This window comes from Oreochromis niloticus, linkage group LG20 (genome assembly GCF_001858045.2).
Source record: "Oreochromis niloticus isolate F11D_XX linkage group LG20, O_niloticus_UMD_NMBU, whole genome shotgun sequence".
NCBI classification, from domain to species: Eukaryota; Metazoa; Chordata; class Actinopteri; order Cichliformes; family Cichlidae; genus Oreochromis; species Oreochromis niloticus.
This window is the reverse complement of record NC_031984.2, coordinates 24,590,622-24,607,147: the sequence shown is the minus strand read 5'-3', so window position 1 is coordinate 24,607,147 and position 16,526 is coordinate 24,590,622. Positions and strand designations below refer to the sequence as shown.

The following is a 16,526-nucleotide window of genomic DNA, read 5'->3' as shown; positions in this document are numbered from 1 at the left end:
GTGGAGAGATCAGTTTTTTGGTTGGGAGCTAGAGACACAGGTAGATGTGCAAAATGTTCACTGCCATGAGGATTGTTATTTTGCAGAGCACAACAATCATAAAAAGAATCGATAAGCTTGGATGCACTTTTGTCTAACAGTTGTCGATTCCCATCCCCTGAGGTGCTTAGAGTGTAATGATAGAAACATGACAAAGCTGTTGCTGTTTGCACCAAAAAAAAAAAAAAAAAAAAAAAAAAAGAAAAAAAAAAAGAAAAAAAGAAAAAAATCTTTATTTCATAGAGCTCCTTTTCAGAAAGTAGACCCATATTTGATGTACACATTAAATGAGACTAGGGCACTGAAATGAGAGATGCTAATACTGTACAGGCTGCCTCTGCTGTGCAAGGCTAGGCAGGAGGACCCCCTCCCCCCTCAGCAGAAAAGAAAAACAAGTTGGTCTTTTTTTTTGCCATTTTTTCTTTTTTTTGCAAAAACAATAACAATTTGTGTAGAAACAAGCAATGTTTTGCATCTGTCACCTCCCACTTATAACCCTTCAGTGTGTGAAGAAAAAAAAAAAAAAAAAAAAAAAAAAATCCCAAAAACAACTTCAGTTGAAAGGATTAAGTTATAGCAATATGCACACTATCAAGTGTACAATTTGTCAAGGTTCATTTGATTCTAATAAAATACTTTAGAACCCATATACATTTCATATTTATTTTGGGGGTATATGGATCCCCCCCCCCCCCAAAAAAAACAAAAAAATTTAATAATAATAATAATAATAATAATAATAATAATAATAATAATAATAATAATAATAATATTATAGACATTTAAATCATAAAGATAGGCTGGAAGGAAAAGAGAAAAACAAAAAAAAACAAAAAAAAAACAAAAAAAAAAAACCCGAAAAAATCCCCAAACAAAAAAACCCCCCAACAACCCAAAACCCAAAACACTAAAGCTACAAATGGTCATCCACCATCTCCAAGGAAAGGAGAGGAGAACAGAGGAGAAAGAATTAGACTAAGAAACTAAGAAAGAGAGAGAGGGGTGGGGATAAAGAAGGGGAGAGAAGGTAAGAGCGAGGGAGGCGGGGAGTTGGGAGAGGATTGGCCAAGCTATACAGCGCAGTATGACACCCACTTTAGCTCATTACACACGTACAGTCGTGATCAAGGCACAGGGATCTTCTAAAAGTTATTTTTTCCTCAATAAAGTTGTACAAAATAATACATTTTACAGTCTGTACAAGAATAATAGTTCAGCAGTAAAGTAAAGACAGACATACAAAGGAGCAAGAGAGGAGAGGAGGAATGGTGGAGGGAGGAATGGCAGGGAGGTGCGAGCACACAGGTGGGGGCGGAAAAAAATAAAAATAGAGTCCCATTTGTTGTGTTTTTAATATTCCAAGATTAATATATCTTATTTTCTCTTTAAAACAAAAGAGCACTCCCAGGAAGGTAAAAGTGCAAATGGAAAAGGTGGCGGTGAAGAGGGTGGGCGAAAGATGGAGAACGTGTAGAGAATGGGTGACAAAAGAATGACAGAAAGAGTTGAGATAAAGAAAGAGCGCACAGGGCACAATGGCACAAAAGTCTACACAGACAAAAACAGCTGTGGAGACAGTACAACAGGATGAGAGTTCTCTTTAACTTATATGGTACTGTACTGTTGAAGGATGCCCGTCGCCCTCCATTGAAAGTTCCATAGAAGTTGGCATTTCTGGTTCTTATTGTTTTAAACTCAATATATCCTCCTCACGTGATGCTCCGATACCAACAAGGCAAAGTCAGGTGGCAAAACAGTTCTGTAGAGAAGCCGCTGGCGCCCCGGTCAATCACGGCAGACACCTCCCATCAGAGAAATTCAAATCGCAGTCGGCTCCCGTCTCGTTTTAGTGAACACCTGCTCAAGTGAAGTCTCACCAACACACCCGTGGTCCGGTTAAGTCTGTGGTAACGCTGCTCCTCTGGGCTCGGCTGAGCCGAGCTCCGCCCATTTAATCTCAAAAAGCACCGACCCAGATAAATTAGCCGGCATCTCAACGAAACGTCGGAAGGTACGTGCGTCGCCAGATTGACCCCGTTGTGCAGTCCAGTAAAAAGCAGGTGAGATATGTTGTGTGTGCGCGCAAGCAGAGCCGCTGGATTTAAAGATGTCTCTAAGTGAAAGGAAGGTTTGGTGTACATGGTTTGAGTCAAAGTCCTGAGCACAGTGCTTGTTTTTTTTCCCCCCCCGTCTCTCTTAAATACAGTGTTCAGTTGATCTGCTGTGATATATTTATTCTCCATTTGCAGTAATTCATCTCTTTCCCAATTGCACTGAAGTAGTAGCTCTTAGTTTTCAGCCCAATCAGGGGGAAAAAAAAAAAAAAAAAAAGGGAACAAAACTCAAACTGCAGCTCCAACCCTCGCTGCAGGAAACTCAGTCCGGACTGGGCCACTCTTTTTTTGTTTTTTGTTTTTAGGAAGGTGAAGGTAACGTGACGATAACATAATGTCGAAAGGGCTGGGAGTATGGCTGAAAGTCAAGATTGAAGTCTGTTTTACGTGTAAGCCCCTCAAACCCATCCATCAAAAAATTCTGCATCAGGTAGAGAGTTTGCATCAGGGGAAGTTCTGGGTTCACGGCGTGTTTACTATAAGTGCGTGTGTGTTGTGGCCCCTGTTGTGTCACAAGAGCTCTCATACTTTTGCAGAAGAGTTCAGAGACGCAGGTTCAGGGATTTGCTTTTCGTTTTCCATAGTCCGATCTTTTTGGCCTAACACCTTTCCTCTCCCATCACAACAGCTCGTACTGCCGCAGGTGCATCCGCTGGATGATGTCTCGACAGTCGTTAAATACGCGGCGGATGTTCTCCGTGTCAACGGCGCAGGTGAAATGGGGGTAACAGTAGTGCCTTCCATCTCCACTTGCTGTGCTGATCCTCTGTAGAAGAAAGGAAAAGTTACAAAGCTGCTAAACAACTTTTGTGCAGCAGAAAACTCTCCAAATTTTATTAGGGCATAACAACTTACCAGGAACTCATCTCTGATGAAGTACTTTGCCCTTGTAACACGCGGATCTTCTCCAGGTTCTGGCGTCGCTGTAAGAGGAGACCGAGGCCAGTGACTAACTTATCACAACATGCAATTTCACAGGTAGATAATTTAAACACGACAATGCAACAACCATTAAGGAGACACTACATCTCTATAGCAGAATGTGTAAGATGTAAAAAGAAGCTTTCCACCTCACAGAGCAAGCGCTTCACTACAAAAATCTTCTAGGTGTATCGAGGATGACCCCTTGTGGTGAATGATATTAAAGGCACCCTTTCAAATTTCTGGATGAGTTGTCCCATCGAATTTTTCAGATTTTTTTTTTAAATGATAAATGTCACTGATGAAAATAAAAATGCGTTTTCACGTCGGTATAAATTTGTTTTACTTAATCTTAACAACCCCCCCCAAAACAAACAAACAAACAAACAAACAGGGGGGAAAATGTTCCTGTGTTTCAGTGCTCAAAAGCAGATGCTGTAATAAGGCAGCTCACCATCATCAGGTGTGGTGTAGCGAGCAAATTCCGGGAAGTATTCTTCGATTTTGGACTTCCCTGCCAACACCTTCTCTGCAAGCAGGTCCTGTTTATTTAGGAACAAGATGACAGAAATGGTCCGCAGCCACCTGAGGAGGAAGACAAGAGACTGAAATAAGATCACACTGAAATATAAAATTGTTTCCAAGTGTGAAAAGGCAAAGTTCAGTCAGCCAAAATAAGCCATAACAGGGGTCAGCAGATAACAGTTTCCTTAGGACTTGCTCAAAGCATTCTAGCTTCAAAACCATGTTCGATAAATAACTTGTCTACCCTTGAGAAGCTGAAGTTCTGTGAAGGCTTTCTGATTTCCTATGCTGTCAACTTAATCTCAGGATTCAATACAAAACAAACCACAAGTCCACAGGATGACAGGTTTGGCGTCTTTCCTCACCTGTTGTTCCAGATATTCTTGAAGAGGTTGAGGGCCTCCTGTAAACGGTTGGTCTGATTGTCCTCTCGGATCACCATGTTGTAACTGCTACTGGCCACCACAAAGATGATGGCTGTTACGTCTGAGGATGAGGGAGGAACGGAGATAAATCAGACACCGTGAGAGAAAAGGATACAAGTCAAGGGAAGTGAGAGGAAATAAACACCACTTACCATTAAAGCACTGAATCCATTTCCTGCGCTCGTCCCTTTGACCGCCGACATCAAACATACTGTACAGATATAAATGTAAACATGGAAAATGCTGCCATCATGTGGAGAAAATGTATATGTACAGCTGATTTGTGTTTATATCCTCGGCTGTAGATTATCTTTGTAAGAAACTGTTACCCTCCACCCTTTTTACTTACTGGAAATTAACTTTGTCCACTTGGAATCTCGTCTCAAAGATCCCTGAAGTCAGTACTCTGCACCTCAGCAAATCCTGGTGAACAGGAGTGACAAATGTAACAACAAGGCTTTTATGTGCCAGATTAGAGTGACAAACCTGAAGAAACACTCACAAGATACAATTCCAACATATGGAATATGTGGACAATATACTGAATTTCAAAGTGAAAAATAACAGGATATAACATTAGTTTAGGACCAAAGCAGCAAAAGCTTAATTTTAATATGTGACAGGGACCAAAATGTCAAAGTCCCTTCCTCATGAAATACTACCCAGGGGAAATAGTTGTATAGTGAAATGTAGGATATTATTAACTTTGTAGTGGAAGAAGTTCACCCACCTGATCTGTTGGAGTGTAGTCACTCTGTTTCACAATGTCGATCTTGTCTAGAAAGCTGAAAGACGGGAGGACACAAAGCCAGGAGAACAGTTACCGAGGTAATACTATAGACCACACAGTGGTTTCATATTGGTGAAGACCTGTACAGGCGTGCTCAAGGAGTCAAATGAGAGAAAATAAAATACAAAAGGGGTATAACACCAGGCATGACTGTGCACTTTTTCCTCCAGCAACACTTAAGTATCATCTCTCATGTACATCGCCACAGCTGTGGTATTATATGAAATACAAAACCAGTTTCCCCGAGAGGCTGTCCGTGTGGTTTCTTTGAGCCCGACATACTGACTGAGACTTAAAGTCTCCAATAAAACCAACTTTTGAATTTCATTGTATTTTTCCACAGCAGGTGACCTTGAAGGCAGAGGCATCCTCACTACTCACTCAATATGCAGGGAAAACACTAAAGCTCTGTCCAGTATGCCAAAATGCGTCAATCAATGTGAAAGCAGGGAGTGAGCGTAGCTACAAGTGATCATGAGAACTCAAAGGGCAGAAGATGATAGATTCAGGTTACACTCAGCTTGAGGAAACTAAGATCTTATGGAGAAGAGAGTGCAGTGCATTCGGTAGTTTTAATATGTATAGTATTTAATGCAGCTTTTTCCTCACTTGCAAGAGAAGGAGGGCTTCCTGCAACATCTGCAATTATTTCACATTTGAGTAAAAAGAGGACCAAAAATTGCTATGTTAAAGATCAGAATAAGCCGCACGCAGCATTCTAACATCTTGCCAATGACAAGGGGTCATCAATATATCATGGAAGACATGGACGAACTAGGAAACAGGAAGAGGAAGTGGACAGCGGGAGAATCTTTGGGATTCTTTGCCCGTCCGAGCAATCACCAGCCCCATCCGGAGAGGGAAGAAAGAAGGAAAAGAAAAAAAAAAAAAAAAAGTCTCCAGAAGGAAAGATGAGAGCACACATGAGAATGGAAGAGGTAAAGAAACAGAAGGAGAGAGACAGAATGAAAGCATAGTGGCGTCTGTCTGACATTACAGAGCAGATTTCAAAAATAGCTCCCCAGCGCCCTGGCCTGCAGCACGGTTACCATGGAGACCCAACCACAGGCACTATTAATAGTCTATCAGCACCCAATCTCGTGCAGCTGGAGTAGCTCCAGAAAGAAGACAGACAGACGGATGGAGAAAGGGGAAAAAAGGAGGAGAGAAGGAAAGAAAGCAGGATGAGTTTGTGTTGTGTGCAAGGAGGGAGGAGGAGGGATCACAGACTGGACTGTACCACTTGAGTGAGGAAATCAACTTTTTAAAGATCAAACCGATCTAAAGTTCTCAATGACCGAATGCATTATTCACCAGGATGAATTTATTAGCAAAAGACAGTCGAGACTACAGGCTCATAGTCCAGAGCTGAGCAGCGAAGGTATCCTCCTCAAACATCATTCCCCCCCCCTCCTCCTTTAAACATCCTCTGATCTGTAGATGACTCAGCCTCCGCCATGTTTGCTCCCAAACCCTGCAAACTGCAGCTGTTACACGACTCCTTCACTATACATTCTCTTTGTGGTTTTACCTGCTTTTGTTTGGAAAAATATAAACTGGACACAACTCTGACCCGTGAAAAATACATTTAGGACCCACTTAATCACTTAACGCATGCACATCCAGATTTTAAGATTTCAACCAGTGAGTCCTGTCTCAGCTCTCTTTTAAAAGTCATCCACCTTTGTTAGGATGACTCCATACTCCTGACAGCTCATGATAACTTTGCATCTGCTACAAATAAAAATAGAGTGCTTCAAGTCTCATCAGTGATTTTTAGAAGTCTGCAGGTATTTAAAGGGTCATACTTTTTGGGAAAGATTAAGTTTTATTTCAGTGTTTACCAGGACATGAAAACCGCATGTTTAGAAACACCACTCGAAGACTAAGCTGTTTTAATAATAGTGATGCACTGGTATCAGTCTTAATTTAGCAAGAGACTCATTTCCCTTTATGCTGAGGAGCTTTGAGAACCGTTGGATTTACTGCCAATCGAGATGATTTCTAGCTTGTTTTTCTCATTAATGCACTGAATCAGCATCATCAAATCTAATCTTCTCCACTACACAACTGCATGCCAGCATTTTTACATATGACCACACTCGTGATTTACATGTGTAAGGGTGCGTTGTTGCCCGCACATTGGGAAAATGAGAGGAAACAGAAGCAGGGCGTTTCTATCTGCTGGGTTGATTTTAAACTAGAGCTTCATGCAACTTTGTTTATAGATGAGCTACTTTATCTCTTTTCCTCAACTTTGAGTCAGTGTGTGTTGTTGAAAACATGCAGTGTGTGGTGAGGGTATGGAGAAGGATTCAGAAAACAAACAGAATTGAGTCTTTGTTTTTGAATCTTTTTTTAAAGCACAGTAAATATTATGTAAGGTGCATAGTGCTTCCCTAACGAGTAGATTTATTGGTAATCTCTCAGGGGGCTAGAACATCCAGACTATCCAGTCTTTAAGTCTGATGTCATTAGCCGTTTCTGGGTCCAAGATACACTTCAGTCTAACGAACATAGCAGCATCACAGAGTTACAAACCGCCTAAATTCTTTCCTCTTTAATAAAATGATCAGTGTGGCTGCTCTATCAGGTGTAACAATTAAGTTTAACATCCAGGCATTCACCATAACAGAACTGATGAAGTTTAACAGAGTTCGTAGTCAGCAGGGAGTTAGCTCGCCAGTTTCAATCTAAACACGGGAAACCATGTTCTGACTGAGAGATTTCTGAAAAAATTAAAACGTACAGCGCTGCTATCACTTCCAATAAATGAAGACCGAAAACTAAACAATGTTTGTAGGGTTACTAAAGTTGGGCTAGCAGGCATAATGTTGTGCTACGTCGCTGCTAGCTACACAGCTATGGTTAGCATAATATAAACACATTAGCACACTAAAGTTGGAAGATATACGCTAACTTTTTTCCACTCAAAGTTCATGTGAAGGTTCCCGATGGTTAGGGACAAATGCAATTGCATGGCAGGAAGCTGTAAACGGACTAATCTTTAGTCAGGAAAACTACTGAGATAATCCATTCAAAATATGAGGTTAGTCATTAATATACTGCTCCATGGGGCTTTAGTTACATCATAAGGTTTTAAAAGCTGAGGTTTAAAATGAATAGTGGTAATAAAAACCGACAGAGGTCAACAGTGATCACTGAATTTTGTTTTGGGCGGCCTTGTTCAGATGAAATAGAACAAGATACAAAGCATTAAAACAAAAACAAAACCCCCCCACAAAAACAGCCTTAATAAATGCAGAGTAGTTTGGACCTGGAAGCAGGATTCATACATCATCACTTAACAACCGGATTGAGGAGGCTCAAGTTAGCCAAACGTCCACCATCCATGGCTGCGATCAGACGGTAGGGCTTACATCGCTCTCATCTAGTTTTGAGTCCTTAGTTGTCATTTAATCTAAGGGGATAATTTAACCAGATTTGGGGAAATTAAGGTAAGATGCACTTTTCTATAATACAATGTCTCACTGTCATAAGAGTCATGAATTGAAAAAACCCAACTAGTATGCCTTATCTGACATGAAACCGCTTACTAGCGCACACGCTGGGATCAGGATGAGCATGTCTACCCCAGATTTCACCCTACTTATGATGCTTTAGTCATAAGACTGGAAGTATTAGAACAAATATGAAAACATACTTCAGTCTCTACTTCTTTGTCAATAATGCAACTGTTCATCCTGCTTGTAACCGGCTTCCAGCAGGACCTGACACCATCTCAAACTGAAAGGCGCTGCTCTGCTTCTTGGCATCGAAATACTTTAATGCCATGCAGCTTCTAGGATGCCCCAAGTACACAACATTTGCCTCAGATTACTAGTAATAAGCTTCTGTAACTCAAAGCAAACAAAACAATAAATAAATATGACAACCTCAATGCAAAATCCCATTGTATGCAAACTACACCAACTACAAGATAACCACACAAAATGCCACCACATGCACAGTATCAATAAAAACTAAGTTATCCCTCACAGAATACTTACATTTATAAATCATGTCACCATGAAGTTGAACTTATAAGTTACTTACTACTGTGCACAGTCGATTAGCTGGTACTCATTGGATCTCTCATAGCAAGCCCGGACGCCTTCGTCTTGCCACAGTGTCTTTGCATGATCGTAAAACTCCTGAGAACAAGAAGACAGGGGGGAAAAAGAAAAAAATATATGTAATCATACAGGCAGAACAGGAGAATTGAAGCATCAGAAAAAGTTGAACATTGTTGGTAATCATGTTTATGATGAAATTACAAAAATCAAGTTCTGTGTCACTGCAGTGGAAATGCGAGACAACATGAAAACCACTGCATGATTAAACAGGATTGAAACATGTTTAAGCGCACGAGCGGTTGCTCAAAGTAGGAGATTGTGTGTATTCCCTGTGCATGTTACACTGAACATGACATGAAAACAGAGGGGAAAAAAAAGAAAGAAAGAAAAAAAAAAAAAAGTAGTACAGGGCTGTCTGTTGTCCATGATGTGTATGTGAGGGCACCTCCTGCTCAGCGTTTCTGTTGACACCATATGCAGCGTACGTTGTGCCTGGGCGATGTCTGTGTGCACATCTTTAAAAAGGTAAATAAGGGTGCAGATACCTCACAGTAGACAGACTTTGTGACATGCAGACATTAAATCAATGAAGCATTTATCTTTTTTGCACTCAACACCTTTGCCGATTTCATTTTAAGTAAAAAGTTGCACAAACAACAGCAACACCACCACCACTGTGTGTCACATGCACTCACTGACCACTTTGAGCGGACCTGTTAAACCTGACTTGAACTGTCCAGAGCAGTGTACATGCATGCTTCTTAACTGGCTTCATGGTGGCTGGTGGTGGGATGGTGGTGCGCTGGACTGCATTACACGACATGTTCCCAATATTTTGTCCACTCCATTAACGTACATGGGGGGTGAAGAAACATTAGGTAATGTCAAGCACTCTGGTACACCACCAGCCACTATGTGAAGCCAGTAACAAAGCTGACTTGCCACTTCTTTAATAACATCAAAAACTGAAAGTGTGCAAGCTTTGTGAAGGTGGAGTTGATGTTTGAACTGTTGCTCAGGCTTACAGTAGATTTTACCAAATGAAGTGGCAACACCATGAGAATCATTGCTATAAAAAGGACCGTTTTATAACTGCAGCATCCAAACCCTTCATCCTTAAAAAATACGCGATACATACTTAGCGCATAGTTTTTAAAAATGGATCATTTGGTCTGCTGCTCCTGTGAGAGGACTACAGAGCAATGAATTAACTACAATTTTTTGTGAACCTCTCATATCAATGTCACAGAAACATTGCCATTAGTCAGGTGACTCTGCTCCTAGATTTAAAAAGGAACAAGTTTGATTTCCTTAGAGTCTTCCAATCCCTATGAGCACACTGTTGAGCATTTTGACAAAACCCTGCATCTCCACATTCCTGATCAGGGAGGCTTACCTCATGTACAACAGTGTGTTCCCCGCGTGTGTGCAGCTATACGCACTGAAGCAACTGAAATTTACTTGTGGCTGTAAGATCACCCAGATCAAGATATTGCTGACAGATCACCCAAAAATAATTTCTTAACACAAACAGCACAACTATTTTTTTTGCCCATTTAGATGCCCACTCTATACACATACAGTATATTCTCCTTCATTACAGCCAGATTCATTATATTGCTCATTTACATTTTTTAATACCAGCATCTGTGCTGTGATATTGACATTTAATATGAGAGATGCTGCCTTTCTTACTGCAGATTTCTAGATTGCGATATGAAATATGTGACTGATCAATAACTGCAGTTAGTTGCTAAACTAAGAAAAAAAAAAAATCAAATTGGATAAGCTCATTTAAAAAAAAAAAAAAAAAAAGTGTGCAAATAAAGAGCAGACCAACTGCAGTGACTCAAAAGGTATTTTGTATGTGCAGAGCCATTTTTAGCTCCTCTATAAACTAAACAAATGCAGGTCAAATATATCTGGTTTCTCCTACACTACAGGAACAAAGGTATTGTTCCTACACTTTACACCTACAGGAGCTGTTCAGCCTTGGAAACCCATGCCATGCAGCTCCTGGTGCACAGTTTGTGTGCTGATGTTAATGCCAGAGGAAGTTTGGCTGTTACTGAGTCAGCGGAGTGTTAGAGCCTCAGGACTCGGCGACCCTGCTCTGCCACTTTGAAGCAGAGTTGTGGTTCCTAAACACTTTGACTTTGCAATAATACTACTTAAGAGTTCATGGTGGAATATCTAGGAGGGAAGAGATTTCATGAACTGATTTGCTGCAACAGTACTATCCCTAATACAGCAAACTCTTTAGACTGGCTCTTTCAGCAGTGTTTATAAAGTCAGACTGCATGGCTAGGTGCTTGAGTTACACATCTGAATTTGAAAATTACAGTGTTTACCAAAATCTACATAGTGTACTAGAGTGGGCAATAGACAAATGGCTGTCTGTTGCACAAACACTGGAATTTGCTGTGTGCAGTCATATGTAGGAAGTAATCCAGTATTTACTAAGACAGTAAGTCAAGGGCACATTCCTGTAGCTATTAATTTACACTATGGGCTGCAGAGATGAGACATTAACAAATTTGTGATTCAAATTGCAAACAAAATTTGCTCTTCATGTTTTACAAATGAAACGCTCTCATTCCATAAACTCAGTTAAAGTTAAGAAATCTGACTTGGTAACAATTAGTGCAGCCCTCAAGTCATCATGTAATGGAAAAGTAAATGGGCCTGGACTTGTCTTATCCCAATCATCTAGCAGGCAGTCTACAATAATGTACCTGACAAAATAAGGACCTCCAATCATTTTCAATCTGGACTGGATTCAATTCCTCATCTCCATTAAAGTCCTAAACCGGTTTGACCGCGGTAAACGGCTTTAAACTATTAATGTTGGAATTCACCTGTTCACAAACCTGCATGTGTCATGTGTGGGCACGTCATCGTAGCTCTTTACAACTTTACTAGCACTCTGCTTGCTGAATTAACTGTAATACTCCCTCCTTTAAATTGAAAATGAAATCCAACCTAAACATTTATAGTGGCAGGCGCACGAAGGCACTGTTAAAACCAGTTTAAAAGCAACCAACTTCCTGCTAACCGATTCCAGTTTCATCCTGATTTACCATTAGTCTTCATTTCCAGATAAATTAATAATGTCACAGTCCTGACTGGAAGTGATGTGCCTATGACGCTCACCTCTCTTTACACACACACTTTTCACCATCATGTTTTATAACTTGGAAACTATGCCATGCTTGTCATAAACAAGTCATCCAACCAAACAAGTAAAACGACCATAAACAAATAATTGCTTCCCAACAGCTCAGTATGTGTGGAATTCATTGGGCAGTGGGGTGATTTTAGTGGTTGACGAGAGTGGCTCGTAGGTTAAATCTCTCAGATTTGAGTCCTCCGACAGCTGATTTGTCTTAATGAATTGTTGCAGAGTTAGATTTGCTGTCTGCTTACAAACTACAAATCACTCAGGGTAAGAGTGTGAGCTCAGTGCCACTATGTAAATAAATGGGTGTCTGGTGAGGATAGTTACTTGACTGAAACACAGCTGCCCCTTTAGCTTCAATATTTCCCACCCCCACTTATCATTTACGAACTTTTTTCACATTACATCTTCTTTATTCCTATGATGTCACACATACACAGAGATAACCTTCCCAATGCAAAAGCGTTCCCATTGCCAACCACGGCACCACAAACCTTACTTCTACCTCTTTTATTAAGCACTTCTGGTTACGCTGTGGTACACTCAAAACCTCAAGTTTACGATCCCGTATTAAAGTAACACATTTTCAACTTTGAGCAGCCGAGACCAGCTAATGTGAAACAAGTTTCTTGTTTAATAAAACGGTTAATTGATATATCAGTCTACATATTGCCTATTTGTAATTTAGAAGCACTTTTTTTGAATGAATTGTTTTGGTAGCAAAACTTCATTGCAAGCACTGTTCGGAACAAAACTTTCAAACTTTACTTTCAAATTAAAACTATATGGGACTCAGATCATTCAGACTACACTAGTTTATTATAGGCCATGATGCATTACTATATGGACAGAAATAAGAGGCAGTTTAGTTGCCTAATACCACCCCCCATAATTCAATGCCTTACTAGCAAGACAAATCCTCATCTTATTTTTATTTAATTGTATTTTTGTGACTCAGCGTGACATGGACATATTGGCAGCTGATAAAACTAAATAAACAGAAGTAACAAAAGCTTCTTCTTGAAAAGGTCATACAAGACTGAGTGACCTGAAACCTCAAGCCCAACAGGTGGCTGTGGATAAACACTGACTCTCTAATGTCCACACTAACATTTTAGTGTTGAATGCATAACTTACTTCCCATGCATTGCACTAGCCCACAAACAGACTCTTGCAAATGCTGCTGAGCTCCAGCACTGCAGAAACAATGATGCAGACACATCCTGATTGGGCCTTGTAAGTCACCACGTGCCTTCTGATTTATTACAGTATGACACGATAGTTCACCGGAAAACAATGCCATCACCTTGGAAAACTGTTGGTTAATTCAACATTCATGTTGACACAGATTGACGGCATTTACACAGTGCATTTCTGGTCTTACTAACGAAGCAAAGCCACAAAGAAACATCACAGTCAACCAGAACATAATCCAGACCGCAACGTTTTTGAGGTAACAGTGCTAACCACTACACCACCAGTGCATGGCGGCATGCCAAGTGTCAGTTGTCTTAACATACATATTTTCAAGATGGACAAAGATTCCCAAATACCACTGTTTCACCTTAAACTGCTATAGTCATATAAGTGTAGGTATTGTGCAAACCTCAATCTCTTGGGATAGACAATTAGTTAATGGAAATATCCCACTGAGAATACCAAACCCACACAGACATTACCCGTGGAATCATTAGAAAACACTAGTGTCTATAACAGTCTCTGGATACAGTCTTTACCTGTGTCAAGAGATTATCACCTGTGACACTGGGAGTAATTCCTACCATCATCTACTGAAGCACAAACACACAGCTGAAAAGGGCATGGCCCTGCTACAGATCCATTATACAGACCAAAATATAAAAATCCTAAAATGTACCTTACACATCTATCCCAATTTCTGAAGCAATCCAACAACCTCCAAGTATATTAGGTCAACTCTACAATTCTTAGTAAAACATAATTAAATTGGGGCAATGAACTACGAAAACGTCAGCCGTGAGTTCAATTATACGTTTGAAAGAGTAAAGCTGGAAAATTGCTGTCATTACAAAACAGGTCTGAAGATCAAAGCAAGGCAAACTAGAAAATCTGCTAAATAAATCACTTAAAGAAAGCTACATGTCAAAGTGTGGGTTGATATGCATCTGGCGATATATTGCTACTCACAGATGGAAAATCAAAGTCCTTCTGATTGACAAAGTTGAGGATGTATTCAATCCGGCACTGGTTTTCTGGACATGCCAACTGGACAGGTGGGGTTAGGGTACTCATAGCTGTTACTATGGTCTATAGAAAAGACAAACCCAAAGAAAAACGTTAAGACAACATGACAGGTTACGTCCGCATTTGTCTGAGCTGCTACTAAACCACCAACAGCACACTTACCTCAATAGCCTCTTTAATATTATTCTTAATGTCCTGGATTTTCTGCTTCTTCTCTCTGAAACAGACAGAAGGTTCAATGAGAAGCAGTAAATTACTGAGATACTGCAAATGTCTTTAGAACAGGAAAAAAAAAGTGCATGCATATAAAAACTGTTTGAGATGAACTTGTCTGCAGGTGATTTGTTATATACAGAAAAGGTTAATATCCTAAAGATTTTGGATATTAATGTTTAGCATTTAACCTGCAATAGATTGAGACCACAAATTAACCATAAAACAGCAATAATCTGAAACTGTGTTCAAAGGGAGCAAAATACAGTAAATAAAAAGAATTTAGCATTAAAAAATAATTTAAGACTTATGGTGACAGAATGGTTCAAAAACAAATGTAATCAGTGACATTTTGTCAAACAATGTAAAAATCTGGACAAAACTGCATGATACAAAAGCAACTTCACAGCCACTGAAAGAAAACAGCCATTCCCACAGCTCGCACTGCAACTCTGCCTCTCTTCAACCACTATATTTACATCAAAAACATGTTTAGTTTTGCTATAAAGTATCGTTTTAATGACGCTTAGAGAAAAAAAAAAAAAAAAAAAAAGTCTTCGAGGTCCCTCTTACCCTGACAGGGTGTATTACAGTCCACTGCATTAGGTTTGTTTTTGGTCTGTATGGGTAAACAGACCTTCATTGACACGCATGCTAGCGAAATTATGTCTGTCTGCTGTAAATGATAGCTGTGTGTTTGAGACATTTGGACTGACAAAAAATGTTTCTAATAAAAGGCAACCAGAGAGCCAGTAAGTCTATCTTTCACCTTGAGCCTGCCAGGACAACAGTGCATTGTGTTTACAATAGTTCCATGCCAGTGACAAGGGTGAAACGGTCCCCTTTGTTCAGCCATGGATTTTACTTGTATGCAAGAGATGCAGCTGCACTAAGCCAAACAAGCAAAAATGTAGAAGATATATATAAAATCAATGCAATTTACAAACTCATCTACACTTAACAGCCACAAATGTATGTATACAGCCAAAGCCATGACACCACAAGCTAACTTCTCACTAGCTTTAGTAACTTGGCATTTCTGGCACTCAGTCTTTGTGGTGAAAAAAACATTTTATAAACCACGTGTGAGGTAACTGGAAAAAAAAAATAAAATGGGGGTAAGAGGAATGTCGTCAGGTTACGAGGGGAACTGAGAAGGCACCATTTACATTTTTAAACTACAGTCAATGAAGCCTGTCACATGGTTGCGTGATCTCTCCAGAGAGACTACTTCCCTCTGTTTGGTTAGAGGGAGAGAGATGGACTTAAAGATGCAACATATGTGCTACAGTGATTGTGTCCAAAAAACATGTGTTCAACAAAAAAAAGGAAAAGCATTTAGGTGGATGATAGCCCTTTTAAAGAGGGTTTGAAATCAATATCACAATAACATTCTGTACTCTAGTGTGTTGCATAATGTGGATTAATTAATAATCAACTGGCCATCTATACCAGGGGTGTCAAACATAAGGGGCGGTGGCCTGAACAGGCCCAGCAAAGTCCCCCCCCCCCAAAAAAAACAACAACAACCAAAAAAAACAAAACAAAAAACCCCCACAAACAAACAAACGACTTGTATGAAACTGAAATTCAGTAAGTTGCGAGAAGCAATATTAAGTTAACACGAAGACTGTATAGAAGTCTCATTTAAGCCCATTTTTAAGCTTGCTGTGTTGGTTTCATGGCCCGTCATCTGCCCCTCCCCCCCAATAAAAATGTCCCATATACCCCAGTCCTCATTTTTTGCCTACTTTCCAGTTCCAAATGCCTTGCCCAAGGGCAGCTAAGTCACGTTTGTTCAAAGAATATGGAGAGATGAGTCATCCATTCATTCATTTCCCAAATCACGCCGGCAATTGGAACTGCCAGTCTTCCGGTCACGAGACAATTACTCTGACATTACCATGATGCCACAACACTCAATCCATTCACCCCACCAATTTTTTATCACAGGCCTTATTGAACCCTTTAAGGCCCAAATCAGTATATTTATGTCCTGCCTGAGGATGCAGGCAAATTAAA

General features: G+C 40.1%; 1 protein-coding gene across 6 annotated transcripts in view; it reads right to left on the bottom strand.

The window, feature by feature from the left end:
• Nucleotides 1-1,100: 1,100 nt before the first annotated feature.
• The window catches only part of gnas (GNAS complex locus), a 39,649-nt gene continuing 24,223 nt past the window's right edge, over nt 1,101-16,526 (bottom strand). For all 6 annotated transcript variants that reach the window (XM_019349538.2, XM_013271090.3, XM_013271091.3 and 3 more), the window contains 10 exons: nt 14,454-14,508; nt 14,235-14,354; nt 8,871-8,968; nt 4,755-4,809; nt 4,374-4,447; nt 4,177-4,235; nt 3,965-4,085; nt 3,529-3,659; nt 3,009-3,076; nt 1,101-2,919 (listed from right to left, as the gene is read on the bottom strand). In XM_019349538.2, coding sequence (XP_019205083.1) covers nt 2,773-2,919; nt 3,009-3,076; nt 3,529-3,659; nt 3,965-4,085; nt 4,177-4,235; nt 4,374-4,447; nt 4,755-4,809; nt 8,871-8,968; nt 14,235-14,354; nt 14,454-14,508 — 928 coding nt within the window. In that variant the 3' untranslated portion in view covers nt 1,101-2,772. The remainder of the gene's footprint in view (nt 2,920-3,008; nt 3,077-3,528; nt 3,660-3,964; nt 4,086-4,176; nt 4,236-4,373; nt 4,448-4,754; nt 4,810-8,870; nt 8,969-14,234; nt 14,355-14,453; nt 14,509-16,526) is intronic.